Below are 20,151 nucleotides of genomic sequence, written 5' to 3'. Positions count from 1 at the left end.
CTGGACAAAAAAAAGACCGCCACCGCACTGAAAGTGAAAGCTTTTTCTCTATTATTTGTTTTCAAAACAAAATTTTTGGTTTTTTGTTATGCATTTGCATACATACATATGTACATACATAAATTATTGAAAATATTTTAGATTTAAAAAAAAAAATTAATAGTGGGAAATATTTTGAATGAGAAATGCTGTTTTCTTTTGCGGATTTGAACCGCTTAGACAATGCTTTGAGGCATACCCCACCTTACAAAAGGTGACGGTTCAAGTTGAAGTTGAAACCCCAATGTGATGTAATTTCTCCGGGCCTTTCATCGCCAGACTCGAGTTGAACTTGGAGGCAGATGCTGTCTTACACCTAACAGAGTACTCTTCCCAAGGCTATTCCTACTCTTGGAAGAAGTTTGTACAGACTGGCTCGCTCAAGGGGCTTTTGGCTTTTCTCGTTACAATGTCCACAATTTATAGGAGGAAGAGTAACTACGATTCAATGTCTTTTGCCCCTTTTCTGCAACCTTTTTTTCTGGCATTTCTTTACCGTTGGCCGCAGCAGCAACCGCAGTCTCATTTCAACGATTCCAAAATTTGCATGTCAATGTGACTTTGAAGAGCACTCTGCCTGTGGCATAATCACAGGCTGTCACATTAATTAGCTGCTAATTAATTAACAGAAAGGCAACAATTACACTTGAAACAAAGCAGTGAAAACCCAATGCATATTTAAATGTTAATGGAAATTAGCCCAAATCAAAAAGACCCAACCGCAAACGAACCGCTGCGACCAAAACATGATGATCATACCGCTTCGAACCTCGAACATATGTATAAAGTTCGAACCAAACCAGACAGACAAGATCGGACACGACAAGATGAGATTCTTCGCCGAAGACAACTGTTTGCGGTATATTGCTTTGCTCTTCTCTCGCATGCAGTGGCCTGTTGCTGTTGCCACGCACAAACTGGCAACCTGCGAACACGTCGTAGCTTATACCGGCTTGATATCAACATTTGCAGCTTAATGCTACAACTTTTTTGAACGCAAGAGCGAACGGTACGCGAAGCGCATGCGCGGACGATAGATCATGCCAGCAAAGCCCATCAACGGTATCCGTGGGCCGCGACTGAAACGTGTCTGAAATTCGCGAATGAAATATCCGCCTAAAGAAGTGTCCCCAAAAGAGTTCTACCTAGCAGGTGACGAGTGAAGAAAACAAATCAAACAAATAAATAAAAACCCCAAAACCAAATAAGGTGAATGAAACGAAGGAAACTGTGTCAAAAGCAAAGAAAGTTGTCCCAGTCCATGTGATTATGTAGTACTTATGTGGGCAGAGTCCCAAGATCTTTTGAGGCGAACGCGTACGGGTATCTTCATCCACATCTGCTTTGTTGAGGGGATGGGCGGGCCTGTCAAGTTTGAATTATCTTCAGCGTGGGCCTCTTGCAATCCCAATGTAATGATGACCATTTTGGGAGCACATACAACGGAAGGCAGTACGCCCAGGCATGCGGGAGAATGGTTCTTCAGACGGTGAATCACTTACAACTGTCTTTCTTTTTCGCCTTCCCTCTGTGGGTGCGGCAGAAGCTCTCTGTGAATTCCATGTTGATTATTCGTGGTGGTGCTCATGTAAATATGTACAAACGATTGTGGGTATGATATCACACGATCAAATATTCAAAATCGAATGCTCAACAAGCATTTGGCAAACTAGTTTCCAGTTATTTTGCATTAACATTCGATGTTGAAATATTTGTGCTTATTTTTAGGTTTTTTTGTATTCATAATCTGAGGAAGAAGCCGTACGCTAATTATTGACCAAATTGAATTGACTGCCAAAAAAATAAACATCAGCTTTAGTAAGATATTAGCATTGAATTATATAAAAATTAAAGGAACTCTGTAGATAGACATTGCCTCTCACATTCAAACATGTTTAACTATGAAATGTAATTATTTTTCCGGATATTGAACCAACAATTCGATGATTCCTGCCTGATCCAGCAATTGAATGGAAAGTCTTTTATTATTGCAAAGGAGAGAAACTCCAGGCCATCCACCACCCTCTCATTAGCTCTTGGCCAATTCAGCTGCCTTCAAAAATAATCTCCCTTGAGCATGACACATTTGATATGCAAATGGCACAAAGCTAAAGCCATAGCGGCAATTGACGCTGCACCTGGCATTGAGGCTGAAGCAGTGGCTGACCGCGGCTCTTATTTTACCGCAAAGCAGAGAAAATATCCGTCAAAGTAGCCAATTAATTTGTTTATTAATTGCCATCTTTGGCAGGGAATTCATTTCGCACAATGGACCCGGGCTCAAGTTGATAATTGGTCCTTTGAACAGATATAATTACGGATTTAGTTTTGTCATTGATGTGATATACATACATATGTACTTATATATGTACATACATATGTGCATGCAAACATATGCGAGAGGCTCTGCTTTCATAAAATATACAAAAATTGTATTTTCTTTGATTTCGATGAATTTATTTGATATTTTCTTTCATCAAAAATGAAACTGAATCAATAAATATAAACTAGCAATTAAATGGCCATATTATGATTTTAACATGATTGAATTCAATGATGGAATTCATTTTGAGACTCAACAATATCAAAAGCCTCTCATGGCAGCATTGCGTTCTTGTCTCGTTTTGAATAATAGACAGCTCAAAGGTAGGAGTATGTAGCTGAAGACCAAAACATATGCAAAGTTATTTTCCTTTGCGTGCAAACTTCTCAAAATGCATTTATTTATATGAGTCCATTGCTTGGATATATGTCATATATAAATATGATCCACGACAGAGCCGCAAGCAGGCAATTTCATTTGCGTGCCACAGCCAAGTCACGTTGCTTTTTTGTGTATTTTATAAATTATTTTCCCAATCCGAAAGCGCTTTTGCTGCTTGTTTAAGCCATACAAATGTTAATCGATAACCGAACGATTAAAACAAAACGCCCAAAACAAAACAAAACACAAAACAAGACATTTTATGCAAATGCAGAAACTACAAATTCCACGAAAGGGTTGCGTAAAAAATGTTCAAATGGGCTGGGTTTATTTATGAAAAAAATAAGAAAAAACCCAAAAAAAAAGACTCCAATGCCCACTGAAAAATATCATAATTTTAAAGAGTTTCAGCAATATTGGAAAACCCCATATCAATAAGGGTTTGGCTTGGGTTTTAGATATAAATATAAATTATATATCTACCTATGTATGTATGTACATACCGAGATAAATACATTCGATTCTAGACAACCTTCTCTGTGAATTGGCGAGGCTCCGGCACCCTCGCAGCCCCCCACTCTTGATTTCAGTTTATCAATTTATTTTTCAAAGACCATTTTCCACATGGATTTTTGTTTATTTTGCATATTTTAATAAAGTTTCTGTTGAGTGGGTTTCGCGTATCAGTGCAATTTGCTGGGGATTTAATTGAAAAATATTTTCATATATGTATCCTTATGTTTTAGATATTTGATAACTAAACCAATTTGGTTTTAACGGCCAAAAGAACTCATTTCGTTTGGTGATTCCCCAACCCATTCCTACAAAAAAAACATCAAATCGATACCGAGACTCAGACCAAGACCAATGGATTTATGTAAACCAGTTGGTTGGGCTAATGAAAAACCATTGGAATGCCAATTGAATTGGCTATGCAAAGTTATGTAGATCCATAAACCGGCTAGTCAGAGCGAAGTGTAACACCTGCACGGAGCTGGGAAAATTCGCGGCCAGCATTGAGGGAACGGGTTCGTTGGTTGACGGAAGAGGTGCCATCGATTGCATAATCGAACCATTGAAACTGCAACCAGTTGATGCACTTACCCACGCCTCCCCTCTCTGTCTTTCTCCCTCTCTCTGGCAGCATGCGGGAACGCAGTCAGACAACTCCCAGACGCCGTCGAGCGGGTCCCAAGCAGGCGCTTCCCGGCAGCCACGAGGGAATCGGTGCCCTGGAGTCTCCCTACTACACCATCGACAATACGGAGGACATTTATGGCACCACCTTGCTGCCCTCGCAGCGGTGCTACGTCGATCCCTGGGACCTGGAGAACTACGACTATGTGCGCAAGAAGATCGATGATGGTACTGGCCAGCAGGTGGATGAAATCCACTATGGAGACTCCCAAAGCCCAAGTCCAATCTACGGAATGGGAATGGGCATGGCGGCTACCATGCCACGCCCACACACACAGACGCGTCGCGTGTCGCGCTCCCAGTGCCAGCTCGAGTGCTGTGTGCCACAAAGAAGCCGGCGGAGGAGCAGAAGCAGCCGCAAAGAACCCTTGTATACCGCCAGGAGTGATATCTACGGTGTCCCCAGTCGCTACGACGACTACATGGCCACGATGACCAGGCAGCTGCATCTGAACAACGATGTCAACGATGCAGAAGAGGAAGAGGAGCTACGGGAGGAGCTCTACGCAGAGCAGCGTCAGCTATACAACGGCTACGGTGGTGAGAACATCACAGACAGTACAAATTTCTTCGTACTGGAAATTGTTTAATTTAAATCGTTAATTGTATACCTCCATAGGCTTCTCCAGTACCAGCTCCACCGAGCACCCCTCCTCCATTGGTGACGAGCTGCCCATTCCCCAACGACGAGCGGCCACCCTCCAACGCCGCTCGGCTCCCATTCAGGTGCCTAACAGCAACATTTATGGAACTGCACCGCATCCAAGGCGCAAGCGCAGCGGCAAGTCTGCCCCACCGCTGACTGCAGCACCGGAGATCGACTTCCCTGCCCCGCCCCCGCTTTCACCAGCCTATGACTACTGCAATCCCTATGCTACACTGCCGTACTGCAGCATTCCGGATTGCAGTGAGTGTCAGCAGCAAACAAAATCCCTCATCTACGCGGCACCCTCCACCCTCTACGGAACTCTGGCCGGTGTCGGATCTGGAGCAGGTCGCCCACGCACTCAGTGCGATTCCCCGCACTCCACTGGAGGCGACTCCTCGCTCTACTCGGGAATTTACGCACGTAAATTCGGACTGAGCAAGAAGGGTCTGCTCCAGATCGACTACTCCTGTAGTTGGAATGACCTGGATCGAGTCATGCAGCGCCAGTGTTAGGCGGGACGCAGCATTAGCACCCACCCTGGGTGCTTAATGTTTGGGTGCTTGGGTTTGGCATAGGAATACTAGTAGAGCGGAACAACATTATGTCCTTAAGTCATCATCTTATACAAACACAAACAATCACACACACACACATACACAATACCAAATAATTGAAAATATTTGTCGTAGCAACTAGTGTTTCAACATTTAAATAAACATTTTAAATATTATCAGTAACTATACAGTAATCAAGGAAAACGCTCTCAGATGTGTTCCAAAAACCCAGTTCTATAGCTGCAAGGCAATCCTTATCATTCTCAATACAAAAATGTAGTCTTGGGATCATAGTTTGGGGCAATTCAATTCCCAATTCCCTTTCCTGGGCCTGCCTCACCTAATTAATTGGTCAGTGGCAGGCCAGAATTGCTCTTTTCACAAATGACATGAGGTCAAACATGGATGATTTAATCAACTAATTTGGATGTGCATGGCATAGTTTGTATAAGGGGGGAGTTTCCACAGTTTTACTCTAATTAAATATGACGTCATGGCCCAGAGCTCATGGGAAACATAATTTAAGTTTGACAATTTGTTTTTTGGGCGACAGCAACAAGGAAATGGTTTTAGCGACTGACGTTGATGAATGTCCGGGGGATTGTCAGGCGGCAGTTTTTCAGCAAAGTCAGGAAGAAAGGTGATAGGATATTTGCACGAATGTGTGCATGTAGTTGAAAGAGGACATAAGTAAGTGTAGCATACAACATGGAGCTCAAAGCAGAACAAAATCCATTAAAGTTTCTCTACTAGAAGGAGGAGATTGTACTCCCAACTGCAGCTAGATGATTATCATTTCCTTGGCTACAGAGCAATACACATACAGCCAACGGTAAAATCAATAAGGTGAATAAAATGAAGTATATTTTCCACTATCTCTGCGCCCTCTTTTCCCCCTTCGCTCTCTCACGCTGTTGCTGCTGAATGCGATTTCAATTTCTCAATCCAATTTACCTTTGCAACAGTGTATAGTGCACGCTGTACACACACAAATACCGGCTCGAATTCAAACACAAAAACGAACACGAAAGAGAGTACAAACACAGAGCACAAGTAAATCACAAACGAGAAGGGACGTGTGAGACGCTTCTTACGCGTCACAACTTTTATACCCGGCACTCAGTACTACATCTGCAACTTAGCGGTTATTTGTCAAATTTTACATTTTTCTTCATCTGTCAAACAACACTACTCACGCCAACACGCTCCTCTAGCTCGCCACCCTCCCCTAGAGACACACTTTGAAGAGTCAGGGCAGAGTCGCGGCAGAGCCAGCGGCAGAGGCAGAGCCAGCGGCAGACGGCCAGTGTGCGGCCACTGCGCGAAGCAGAGTGTGAATGAGAGAATTTTCAAAAAACAAATATAAGCTGCGGAACGGGGTGGGTTTGGCCACTGAAAATTAATTTCTTCATTGTGGCTATAATAATGATCCAATCGGATCCCAATTTGGTGATCTGATAGATATGGTCATTCCCTACGGAATGGCGTTTTCAGTTTTCTGTTATCTTCAAAATTGTAGATTTGGGAGGTTTTCGCCCTTTTGCGGGGGCGGAAGGGGGCGTGGCTCATTTTTGAAATACACTGGTTTCAGTGTGAGCATACAGCAGTCTGGATGCAAAATTTGGTGGCTCTAGCTCTTATAGTCTCTGAGAACTAGCCGACAAACAAGACGGACGGACGGACGGACGGACGGACGGACGGACGGACGGACGGACGGACGGACGGACAGACAGACATGGCTCAATCGACTCGGCTATTGATGCTGATCAAGAATATATATACTTTTTCGGAAAAGTTTCCTTCTGTGCGTTACATACAACCGTTATCCGCACAAATACAATATACCCTATTTACTCTTCGAGTACCGGGTATAAAAACGGAAGATAGAAAGGAAAACTTGGAAGCCCAGAGGTTTGGATGCCCTTTAAAAGGGACAATTCCTATTGCTTCTATTGGAATGGTGATCGGATATTATTCCTTGCTTTAAAATCGTTATTTTCTGATGATTATTTTCTGTGTTTCAGAAGCATCCAAGTTGTTATACCCTCTGGCAGGGTGTGTAAATCTGAATGCATAAAAGGAAATACGAGGAGAAAGAGCGTGAACGAACGGTGGGAATCTATGGGTAGAGATGGGGGAAGAAGCATTGGCTTTGCACATAAAAGCGCAAATATTTGCGCAACATTTTCGACGACGACGACGATAAAAATCGAGTAAGAAAAATATGCAAAGAACCAGAAGAAATGCAAATAAAGACGTCGCAAAAAAAGCAAAAACAGAAATAATATGTTTTCCCTTTGCTTTCTTTGCCTCGGATTTTCTTTTATTATTGTATAACGTCAAACATTTGCATGCGGCGACGCCTAAATATGTGCCACACTTTGCGCTCCACGGTTCCGTCGCCACCACGGCCCATACACCACCCCAGGCTACTTTTGCATTTGCATTTATGTGCGGCGCCAAATCAAGCGGCCTCCTTTTTTCCTACCCCCAAGCCCATGAATCGCAGCGAAAATATTTCGCACTTGCACGGAATGGAGACCTCTGCCTCCGCCCTGAGATCCCCCAACTTCCCCTCAAAGTGTGCTTCAGACTGAGTTTTTCCTGGTAATGTGCTCACAATTTGCCTGTCCACCTGGAGCAGAGCAGACGAAAATGTAAAGTCCTGATTGGGAGTGTGTTTCCACACTGATATCGATGGAAAACCAGGGATCAAATGAGCAAAAACTTTGAGGTAACAAATGTATTAAAATTCTTTTAGCAATTTTGATGTGATCGCCCTTTTGCGCGAATGTTTGAGGAATTTTTGAAAAGCTTGTGAATTCGCGAAGAAATCGTTTGACGGAACACAGCTATCTGCCCAACTTGACACATTATAAGCGGATTCCACCCTTTCCTCATTTTCTTTCTTTCTTTTTTATGGGCGGAGCACTAAGCTGCCAAGAGCAGGGAGGTGTAAGAATTTTCGAATTTACGTTCCATTCTCGGCAGACTGTTGAAAAAAACGGAGAATTTGTCGGCGACAATTGTAAGTCCTTTGCATTCAAATTGCAAGTTAAATGGATCCTTTGCCACTGGCTCTGCCGCTCCATTTAGTGATGCACCCTTATGCAAAAAATAGCAAGGAAGATGAAAAAGTTTCATATAATGGGTATGAAAAGTGCAAATGAACTTGGAGAGGGTCTGGGCAAGAGCGGGCAATCACTGGAGCATTATCTCTGTCGAGAGCTGTCGAACAGATGGCATAATAATCCAATAACAATGAGATGGAGGTGGTTTGAAAGGGGAGCAAGAGGAGAGCTGAGACAGCAGATGGTCAGATAAATATGTAGGAGGATCTCGATGGTGCAAATCAAAGCCATCCAAAATGTTACAAGAACGAGTTTTCACTGCCAAAAGTCTTGTAAATGTTTTTTATACTCAAAATCTTAACTTATATAAAGTAGAACTGCCAGAAAATCATACTTCTAAAATTTAATTAAAACTTTATCTGGAGCATATCAAACCCAAAAGAAAGTTTAGTTTAAGCTTAAACGGTAAATCTCCTTAATTTTGATGTGTGGGCGCTATTATTTCAAGCTCTCTCTTAGCACAACCCACACATGCCAAATACTTTCTAACGCAGTTGGTTGCAAGTACATACATATATGTACAGTTACGTCAGAAAATCTGCAACTAAATACTGTTATAAATTACAGGCAGACAGCTGTCAAAAGTCGTCCCATTGTTGTTGCTACGCATGCAAAATTCGAGAAACTCGAGCTAAAAATAAACCTGAAAACTTAATTAAACTTTCTTCTTTTCTTTGCTTTTTTGGTGTTGTTTAAAACAGCAGAACAATGGCCACAGTGGGGTGTTGGGGGCTGGTTTGGTGTTTGTGTGGGGATGCCAAACAAACTGCAAAACGCAGGCACTTACTCAGTCAGTGGGCGAGTTTATTGTTGTGTGTTCGTGTGTGTGTAAGCGCCTCGTTAGGAAAGCAACTCAAAATGACGCCCCAAGTCCTGCCCCAGGTCTGGGCCGCTGGTGGTCGGGTCGTGTCGGGTCCTGCCTTGTTTTCTCTATGCAATTTGCCAGCCATTTTGCACCTGCAATGAAAATGTTTCTTAATTAAAAACAAGAAAGAAAACTTTGCCAAATGTTGCGGGCTGCCCGAAAGCGACAACTAAAGCCATGGGAAATACCCTGGCTCTCTTATGAAAAGAGCCGCAAGATTTAGTATTCAATGGAAGAAATAATTATTAAATTCTAAAATATATAACTGATGACAGTAAGAAGCGGGTGAGGAAAGTTACATCAGTAATGAAAACCATAAAATGAATAAAACAGGACTGGGAAATAATTGAAACAAATTGATTTGTCAATAATAATTAGTTACAAATTAATAATACAGATCCCTATGCCCCTTCGAACATTCGAATAAAAGCAGCCAGCTGAAAGAACATCCCCGATATACCCGACTAGTCCATCCAGAGTGTGCCAGCATAGGTGAAGGAGACGACTACCATTGCTCTAAGGTGTAGAAAGTGTCTGACATTTAGCGCCTTTGGAAAATGCCGCCAACTTCCTTTGTTCGAATGTGGCTATAGATAAATTCGTGTACATATGTAAGTACATATTTGTATGTATGTTTGAGGCTTGTCCCCTGGCTGCCATTTGCTAATGAATAAGTTAATTTCATTCTGTCCGCAGCAGGGGAAATGTAGAAATGGTGAAAAGGAGACGGAGCTGACGCTCGTCGTGTTATTTATGTGGCCGCTGCCTGACTGTCGCCCATTTTAAAACCCTCAAAGTGGTCATTAGAGACGTTGGCTCAGTTGGTAGTTCCAGCCAAAACGGAGAGGGAGAGAGAGAAATGAGAGACAACAGAGGGGCTGCACTGCGTATACTTAATTTATATATAGTCAACGCCATCACCCTCTAGCCCTCTACCCTCCAGCCATCACGAGTCCCTGCGTCTAACAACAATAGTTGGCCAGCCCGAAAGCAAAAAGTGCGAGAACAGTCTATATGTACATATGTCTGTACATATGTACATATGTATGTATATCTAACTCTGCCTTATATAATACATCCTGTATATATACATATATACATGCATATTTACGTATAGTTTGGTACGTGCAAAACGTCCTTTTGTTGTTGCTGTAAATGCAAATTAAGTCTTAATTTTGCAGCAACAATATCGCTCCAAGGGTGCGGTGCACAGCATGGGGAAAGGAGAGGGCGGGGTAGCTCGGTGCCGCATTATGGCCAAAGTGTTGAAGTTACGTAAGCCCGAATCCATTAGTTGGAGCAGCTAAATTAAAATAGAAGGCTGCCTCGGGCCCACAGGGTAAGAGCCGGAGGGAAGTGTGCTCTGAGTTGAGCAAAACAGGAAGGTGTCGGAACAGTTGTCAACAAGTGTCTGGCCGTGTCTCATGCATCTCCATTACTGAGAATAAGCAGCTCTCTCTCCCACTGCAGCTCTACAAAATAATGCAACAGAAAGAGCTAAAGAGAGTTAGTTAATGAGCATACCATTGCTCGTATTGTTAAGGCAAATGCGGTCCAGGTGGACTACGTAAACTTTGAGGATTACATTTCCATGTTGAGGCTGAACCAGACCAGACCTAGCACTTTCCACACACACACACATAAAGGCAATTTATGTGAGCCCAAAGAGTAGTTTTGGCTCAACGCCTTGGCGCTATTTTCCGAAATATTAAGAATTTCGATTTGTAATTTGCATTAACAGAGTTCAAGGCTTGTTCCATCTAATTTATAATTTGAAATATATGAATGTAGAATGACTTTTCGACGCATTAGTCTAGCTTTTAGATTTTTAATTTATTTTTTAAATCTATACAGAGCTTTAGAAGCAATTTGAGCGCTTAAGGTTTGGGCTAAGGAAGAGTAAACAGATCTTCGGTGTACCGAAAATGTTCATAAAACATGCTTCAACGACGTTTGCAATTTGCGGCCAAGAGGGCAGCTTATGCAAGCCAAAAATTTTGCATAAACTAAAAGCGGGCAGAAATCAGCATCTCCAAGAATTCTTGGCTGCAGAGAGGAGGGGTACGGGACAAAGGGGAGTGCAGCTACATCAACAGCACTACTGCATTTTCTTGCCAAGGCTAATTGACATGAATAAATGTTACGCAATCAGCAGGATAATGAATTCAACGGCGAAGCGGAGCAAACATTTTCATTTTCACAGCGACGACTTTGTATAAAAATCACCAGCTCACAACAAGCGATTCGACTGAAAGATACTCTGAAAGAAAGCAAGGAAATGGTAAGCGAAAATAAGAAGCTTGGAGCGAAATTCTTGATAAGTAATATACGATCCCCTTTGAGTTGATCAGCATCAGCAGTAGTCGTTTAAATATCCTTATACTGTATCCCTAAGCATCTTTAGTTGTCACTTGTCTACCCTTTGTGTTCCCTGGTCTTTGCTGAATAACTTTACGGCCCACACACATACGACCCGAACGTGACTAGTCCTGGCAGCAAATAAATTTCACACCAGTGCCACCGCCAGCCAGGACCCTGGGTGCTCCTGCTCCGACTACTGCAGCTACGTCTTTTCCTGCTCCTGCTCCTGCTCCTGTCTCCTTTCCCACTGCTATTGTGGCTCGTCGTTTCAGTGTCAGTGTGTCAAGCAGGCTGCGATGTGGAATAATTTGCAAAATGTCATTATTAGTTTGGATTTTGCGCAGCAGAAACGCCAATTGCAGGATGGGAAGGAGCCGCCCGACACAGATTCAGATACAAATACAAATGCGTGATACGGGAAACGGGGTAGGGATAGGGATACAACCCCGTCACGCGCCTTGTGCGTTGCTGGATATGGGTTGAATGATAATGCTTGCCCAGGGCTCTCTCCCACTCCCTCTGCTCCTCGTCGTATCTCATCATCAGGGGCACCGGGATAGAGTTTATTTGACTCTCTTTTGTTGTGGATGATGCTGTGCTGGGCTGAGCTCTACCTGCACGACACGTAGGACATTTGTTGGCTCGACTGCCTGTCACACGACAACCACCGTCACCCCTCCGCTTGTATCCTACATGCATAACTAAGCAGGGTAATTGGTTTCACTTGCTACACATATTAAATCCCGCCCGACTCAAGCCTAATTCTACAAGTATATGCAGCTGAAAGACCTCTGATGGATGATAATGTCGGGTGGGATCAGTGAGATTGACAGGTTCCCAACACTAAATTAAACCAAATAAATGTGAAAAGAATCTATTCAAATTAGTGGCATCGAATTCGATTTGGATCCTCCTTCTCAGCTTAAGGCAAATCCTTTTGAATGTAAATGTCTAATAAACGATAATTTGATTGAAAATAGGAAGCCGAAACTTACAAAAATCATATTAAAAACCAAACAGTCGCAAGTCAAATAAAATCTTACGAGCAACGCAAATCTTTACAGCCATATTCATTTGGTTTAATCAGTCTGCTTTGAGTATTTAGATTAAAATGCTAAGTAAAATTGAATTGCTTTTCTCTGTTGTTCTTTTGAATGCTGGCTTGCTGGAATTTCAGGATTACATTAATATTCATTTATACGAGTCTGGAGGAAGTAGTGGCAGTGGGGCCACCCACTCTCGACACCCACTGCCTTGAAAATTTGTCCTTCCATGGGCGTCAGTATTGAGCTAATGGAATGCTAACAAGGATTTGTCAATCAAGGAACATACCGATATACGAGTATGGGTACGAATATATTTTTACCATCCAATCTAACCGATGAACTGCATTCCCAAAATCAGAGTCAATCTTTTGTAGCCAATCCCACCATAAAAAAGTTGACAGCACTAAATTTATTTCTCACCCGTAAAAGAAATTCCCATAGCTTCCAGCCATATGTCATAACAGCCTAGACGTGCTCGCATTTGACAGTTTGAGGAGTAAAGTCCTAGGAGTAATGGCCAGGAGAAGTTAAGAGGGCGCGACCCCGAAATCGATTGACTTTTGCGTCTGAACTCTGGCAGCTTTCACCTGGCCACAACCAAGTGACAACTTTGGGAATGGCTCAGCTAAATGAAATTACAAGGCGAACCATTAATCGTTCAGTCAGTCAGTCAATCAATCAGTCATGCATGCACCTACACATGTACATGTGGACGTAACCATCAATCGCAATGAGAGGCGCGTGTTAACTTTTGGAGCGCCAAATTGGGTTTCTACCATGGGTAAGAGGAGTAACCTGACAGAGAAAATCGAGAGGTTTGCTAGGGAACATAGACTGCAGAACAGCAGAGGGAGCATTCCAGCTGTGGGAGGGCATCAAGTCAATCCGATGTGTGGATAACCCTGGATGTCATTGTATATTTGTTGATGGGCGTGGCGTACATCTGATTGCTACAAATGCGATTAGGTTAAGAGTGACTTCAAAGTGATTAAGTTGGACTTCTTTTGAAGTGAGGATACCCAGGGAGACGGACAGGGTCGTCTGCCCTAATTTATGCATAATAAGACACCAGCCATAAATCTCCAAGGCAACGTTGCATAATCGTATATGCAACTCTATGAGCCTGGGGAGGTCATAAATAAGACCAGGCAAAAACGGGAAAGAAAGCAAATCTGCACATGAATAAAGGGAAAATGCACAACGCAGTTGGGTCTTCCTCCTGCTCATCCCACTCTGCCTGTAGCCCCCTCCCTCCGCATAAGAGTACGGCTTAGGCTCTGTGACGGTTCCAGGGCCTAGCTAAAGGTCACCATGGCGCGTTTTTCTGCGCTTGGTCTGCAGTCCTCCCTTGGGCATTCGCTCCTGGGTGGGATGTGCCACTGTGGCTTGTGCAGCCGTTTCAAATTACGAGCTCGTCAGAGCAGCATGAAACGGGATGGAGATGGGCTGGTAGCTGGTAGCTGACAGACCAGCTGGTTGGTGTATCAAGTGGCTGCAAGGCTGAACGAACAGCTGAAATGAGATGAAAATACGACTGGATGGGTAATAAACGTGCAACGGCACAGAGGAGATGCAAACCCGGGCAGGATTGTCGAGCGACTGACAGGCTGACCGCAGAAACTAATAATGATTCCACGAACTGATGCGGTTTTGCGTGTCCCAGGTTGGTCAGAGGTGTGACAGGAGTGCACCAATCGATACTCTCCAGCTGCAATCCGTAGGTAATCCATTCAAGCAACTGACGCAAAACTGTCGCCTTAGACAGTACCTTTTGTGGTTATTAGCATGACATACGGTTATTGTTTTTGCGCTGAGAAAATGCCAAGTGGGCTGCACTAGACAACCCCTTTCCATCGATCCGTGCAGCACTCAACTGCCTGTCGATGTCCGAGAGTTAATTCCCCCGTGTCCCTCCCTGGAATCGACTTGCAATCAAATTACTTCATTTGCATGCAGAAAGTGCACGGGGGATTCAGTGCGGAGGCGGAAAATCGTGTTAGAGCAAAGTATGCACATGCATAAATAATTGCGCCACCCCTCTCAGATCATATTACAACGGTCAAGTGGAGGGGCCGCAGGCCTTGCGTTACACCACGTGGAGCAACGTAACGCCTTATTATTAAGCCAAAGTGGCCCCAGAGAGAGCCCAATATGGAAAATGGAGTATCTGGAGCGGACGAAATATGCATACAAAATATCGCTTACGCAGGCACATTGTTTTCCACTTAACTGAATGATGTTTGATGCCAATGGCCTGCAAAGAGGACATGTATCATATTTTGTTAGGCACCATACAGCGCAGAAAATAGGCATTTCTCAACCCCATAGAGATTCCCAAAAGATTCTCGATCAGTCTTTTATATCCCAAGAAAGACAAGTAAAACTTGACATCAACAATAATCTTTCTAAAGTATATTTTGAGGACTCTAAGCAGCAATCGAGTGTTTCCCAAACTTCCCAAGTCGTTCCCTGAGCTTTCCTTACTGTTCCAGTTTTCATTTTGTTACTGCTTTTTTCAACACAGATATGTTAATGAAATTCCTTAAACGAATTTTCTTGTTAAATGCAAAAAAAATGGCCACGCCCCATGCCGAGCTGGCCGAGTGCACTGCTGTGGAGGGCGGGATGTGTATGGGGGGGATTCTGACAACCCCTAATGCCCTGCAGGGCGAGAATCCTGGCGGGGGCGATACATTTTTGCATACAAGCGGGGAATGGCGGTGAATGGCGACGGGCGACCACTTGACAAGTCCGGGCCATAGCCGCAGGCTCAACATACACACAAATACTCGTATTTCCATCCTTCCATCCTTTGTGGCAGGACGGCGCTCACTTGCCTCGTCTTTTGTTTAGCAAACAAAGCATGGCTGCCGGTAGGGTGGGGGGGCAAACCAGCAGCAGGCCATAAATCAATTGGCAGCGTAGAAAAATTGCAGAAAATTACTTGATATTTACGGTCACTGAACACACAATGCAGACAGAGGCGGCAACAGTGAAAAAGAGACAGAGACAGACAGGGAGAGACAGCGAGAGAGAGAGCGAGAAGGAGAAAGGCAACAACTGCTGTCCTCGGCTACATGCTGGGAGACGTGCAACAAGTATTGGCTGGCATCTATGACACTCAAGGACAGTGAAAGGACATTTACTGGCTATAATTACACATGTACCTTGAAGCGGGTCACATGTCGTATTAGTAATAAGTGCTCAATGCAGGGGCGTACTCTTAAGGGAATGGTGGAAATGTAGGAAAAGCTAAGGGACCATCGCGTTCCGAAAATAGTCATAGGATCCTATCTTAGGCACATCCCCTTTTGGGATATCTAAATATTTCTAGCACCCCTTTTGCATGCCACCACTGTCCATGCTGAGATGTCGATGATGCACTTCTCTGGCATTGCTCTCTGCAGGACCAAAAGTCTCCCACTGACAGAGGAGGGCAACGTCCAGGTGGGAGACCAATGGTGGCTGTGCATGTAATTATTCTGTCATCCGAGGCCTGCCGGTTGGACAGCTGTCCTTGTACTCTGGATTGGTCCTGTCCTGGTTATTTACGAGTCTCTCTGGCTCTCTCTCTGTCTCTGTTTGTGCCTGGCTGTGTGTGTGTGTGTGGGCCATAATTGCATTGTTGCCGTTGTAATTACAGGCAAACATGCAGTTAATTAAAATCATTAAAATGCCTTTGAGCCAAACATCAGACAGCAGCTAACGAAGGATCCCAGTCAGGGGCTGAGACTGGGACTGGTAACGCTTTAATTTCCGTTGAACGAGTGACATCCTTGGGGCAGGATACGTCTGGAGCAGCAGCTGTCGGGCCACTGGGTGCAAATTACTTTAGCTTCAGTTGCCAATTCGTTCGCTTTTATTACGTGCCTGGCACAGACTTTTTACCCTGACTGACGCATGTCGTCGGGCACGTTCCTTCAGTACCCAGTCTCAGTCTCAGTCCCATTTGAAACAAATACATGGATTGATTTTGATTAATGCTCCTCCAGGCACAAGTCAAATAAACGACTTTACGCGTTTGCCAAAAAACATTCTGATTTGACATTCTCGACTGAAAGTTTCGACAAGTTTTGACAAAGAAATGAGGACCGAGGTGAGGTGTGTCATTTATTCCTCAAACGATGTCTCTTTGGATAATTATCTCATAAAAGTGGTTGGCGCGATGTTCGAGAAATTAAGCAAACTCCGTGCGACAAATGGCAGGAAAAGTATCAATAAAAAAAGGATTCTCCCGAACAAATCCATTAATGGAAATCGTTTGAGCTAAGTTCGACCATCAGTCAGCCAGCCCCAGCAATCGAGAGGCACATCGAAAGCATATTTAATGTTGATTGCCGCTCATTGGCAAAGTTGATTACGAACACATTGCAGTATTCATGGCCGGGCAAGCACTATCCCATATCCTACATCCTACATCCCACATCCTTCTTTCTTTGCCTTACAGCCCCAGGCCCATCCAAGGACCTTCTGTATAATTAATTAGCTTAGTTTCAATCCGTATCCGATGTGGTCTGAGGAAGCTGGGAAAGTGCTGCCGCTGCCGCTGCCGCTGCCATCATCATCATTTGTTTATGCCTCTGTTTGCAGCTGTTATTTTATTCAGGCGTTCGCCTTGAAGATAATTTGCGCACGTGCTTCGGAAACCCTGTTTATGTGCGTGTCCTTGCGATGGTGCCAACCAATGGCACTCTGTGTATCCATCCTGCGTTCCACTTATTCATAGATTCCTTAGATAATTACGAGCATTTGTCTTTGTCGGATGGACGGTGTTCAAATGTGAACAAAATTTGTGTCTTTCTGTCTGTCTGTCTGCCTCGAAGTTCAAACTGGCGCCCAGCAGCGATTTGAATTAAAAATTTATGTTTCCGAATGACAAAAAGGTGTAATAACATCCCAGCTGTCTCCAAGTGTGTGGCAACTAAATAAATTATATCTGATGAGCACAGGGGGTAGGACCTATACGTTTATGTATATTAAATTTAATGGCTACTATTTATGGGAGAATTTTATTACAAATTACAGACATTGTGTTATCGATAATGCTCCCACAATTAACTAGTCATACGGCCTGTGATACAGTATAATTGGTATTCTGTTATCCTGCCAGCCATGTCAAGAGTTGTGGTCACACTCAACTTCTCAAGAGGGCAAATTAAGGTAAACTGGGTTGAAATCTACAAAGTTTACAAGGATTTCCTCGCTATCCACTTTTGGCTCTCTCCCATTTTCATCTTGTTTTCCGCTTTGGTTCTTAAGACGAGCCGGAATCAAAGCGAAGGCCCCACCAAAGCTGCCTTTTCGTGCGGACTAAATTGATGAAACCGAAATTGGAGTTGACTCCTGGGAATGGAAGGGACAGGGACAGGGACCAGGGACCAGACGATGTTGATGGCGATGGCCATGTCGATGTCGATGTCGACGTCGATGCGGTTAGCGCTGCCTTTTTGGCCAAATAGCAGCGACAGGCAAACAGAACGGAGAAAGCTTTTAGCAGATACTTTACGCAAATCCCATGGGAAAACATTGGCCCACTTTGAGCTGTAAAGAAGCTCTGCCGCAGAAGCCAAGAGCAGCTGAGCAGCTGAGCAACTGAGCAAAGAGGACGTCGACAGCCCCATCATTAAAAGTTAAAAAGGATTTTCAACGGATTTACGAATTGGGAGCTCAGCCCGAAAGACAAACAAAGCCATCAATTTACATATGCGAGCAGGTCAGAGCTCAGCCTCACCCACCCACAAGAACGAGTATAAATTCATGAAACAAAATTTAAGATGCGCCCCACGATAGACGCCCAAGAATACCCGCAAGTAGGATGCAACGGCTGAAGATGGTGGGGCATGGGCTGGGACTCATAGAAACAAAGCACAGCCATGACTGTCAAGTAGTCGCAGAGTCCTCCCACATCCACTTACAGAGGCCATCCACTCCTGCCCACTACTACCCATTCTCCGACCATTATGGTACACTGAAAAATATTTATACTAATTTGGAAACGAGTGTATGTAAGTGATGAAGAGTTTCGAGACTATTCTGGGTGCCTTAATGATTTTTATGGTTTTTTTCCGGTGTAGTCGTAGCCACCATCGCAAGGACCTTGAGCTGTGCCTTCTGTGCCTCCTGTGCCTTTTGGCTTTGTTGTGCTAAACTTGTGGATTAGCTAAATGCAGGCGGGCATGCCACGGCATGCAAGCAGCTCATTCCCATTCCCATTCCCCTCAACATTTGCCCGCCTTTGGGCGCTCACTTTAACCTAAACATTTCGCCTTGTTGAGTCTTTATGAGCTTCTCATGTCGGGTGCCAGCCGCCCTCTCGTTTTCCCCACATTCTTCGGGTTTCATTTACTTTCACCTGATGTTCAGCTTATTTTTACCTGTTCTTCTGCACCCCCCTCTACCACTACCACTACCACCACACTAAGCTGGCAAATGTCAGTTTTTTGTGGGGAGCTTTTTAATGACTGAAATTGTGCGCTACGTTGCCAGGGGATAAGTGTGCGGTACGTCCCGAACAATTGAAAAGCTTTAACATGCCGGAACAATACGGGTTTCTAGTGCCGGAATCGACACAGTGCTTTACTTATTACACTTTGCCAGGAGCTCTATGAATCATACATTTTCATTCTATTTTTGAAACGCATTTCAGCAAGGGCAACCTTTAAATTAATTTTAAGTTGATTTACCTGTGCGTTATTTGAATTCCCGATTGGAGACCCACTAACCATTTGATTGTTGATTATCGGGCATTTGATTGAAGGACATTTGGGAGCAACAACTGTCCCCTAATGAGACCCATTCGGAGAGCCTTAAATTCCATTTCTAAGCGATTGCATAGCGAGAGCAGTAGTAGTGCGGGGTGGGGGCTTGATATTGAGACACGCCTGCCTGGCCATCATAATGGCCAAGAATCAAAATCACTTGAATGCAGTAGGCTGGAATAATTTTGAGGGGTAGACCCAATGGGGCGTTAATGAAATAATTAAAGCATAAATACGATTTTCTGGTCAGAGTTCAAGGAAACAACCGGCGAGTATCCAGCAAACAGGAAGGGCCAAAGGTCCTGCAAATTTACCGCAACTGCTACAAAGCCATCAATTTGCTGGCACATCCCGCGTCCAGTCCCCTCCGCCTGTGGGCATTCAGATTCGGATGAGGCACCGAGGCGTGCAATTTGCCAGCTTATTTATGGGGCCGAGCCAAGACAGCCAAAATGGCAAAAGATGCCCGCGAAGGCGGACCAGGGCCGGATGCATTGGGGAAAACTTTCGCAAAATAAAAGTTTTCCGCTATTTGATTTGTTGGTCATTCGGTTTTGCAGTTTTCCAGCTCCCAGGACTCTGCTCAACTATTGAGCAAATCTATTGAGCCAAAACCGAACCAGTTAAAAGCATTAGCCGGGCTGGCCCAGCAATAGTTATTCTCACACAAAAGTTAAATTTATATTTGCAGAAATAGATAGAGTAAATAGAATTGGGAGAGTGCTCTGCTCCTGGTTCTGGTCCCACATCCTGGTGCAATTTCTGGCCGGCTGGTAAAGCAGGATGGCAGAATGGCAGGATGTGCACTGTTGGACCCGCCAGGATGCGCTAGAAATGACTGCACTTC

At 44.1% G+C, this 20,151-nt stretch overlaps 1 protein-coding gene across 1 annotated transcript; it reads left to right on the top strand.

Annotated features, from left to right (window-relative positions):
- The first annotated feature begins 1,040 nt into the window (after positions 1-1,040).
- On the top strand, positions 1,041-5,284 carry LOC117890218. The gene is made up of 3 exons (XM_034794956.1): positions 1,041-1,248; positions 3,888-4,480; positions 4,560-5,284. The coding sequence occupies exons 2-3, from the start codon at positions 3,889-3,891 to the stop codon at positions 5,099-5,101; spliced, it is 1,134 nt and encodes a 377-aa protein (XP_034650847.1). The 5' UTR covers positions 1,041-1,248; position 3,888; the 3' UTR covers positions 5,102-5,284.
- Positions 5,285-20,151: the final 14,867 nt, after the last annotated feature.

The sequence above is a fragment of the Drosophila subobscura genome, chromosome E (assembly GCF_008121235.1).
Source record: "Drosophila subobscura isolate 14011-0131.10 chromosome E, UCBerk_Dsub_1.0, whole genome shotgun sequence".
Taxonomy (NCBI): Eukaryota; Metazoa; Arthropoda; class Insecta; order Diptera; family Drosophilidae; genus Drosophila; species Drosophila subobscura.
Note: the sequence above shows the minus strand (reverse complement) of the source record. Positions and strands in the feature narration are given on the sequence as shown.

What these genes read in the sequence shown, in the direction of transcription:
- LOC117890218 (XM_034794956.1), top strand. Translation starts at nt 3,889, where the DNA reads ATGCGGGAACGCAGTCAGACAACTCCCAGACGCCGTCGAGCGGGTCCC. An exon ending in GCTATACAACGGCTACGGTG is followed by an intron (nt 4,481 to 4,559) that starts GTGAGAACATCA and finishes ATACCTCCATAG; the next exon opens with GCTTCTCCAGTACCAGCTCC.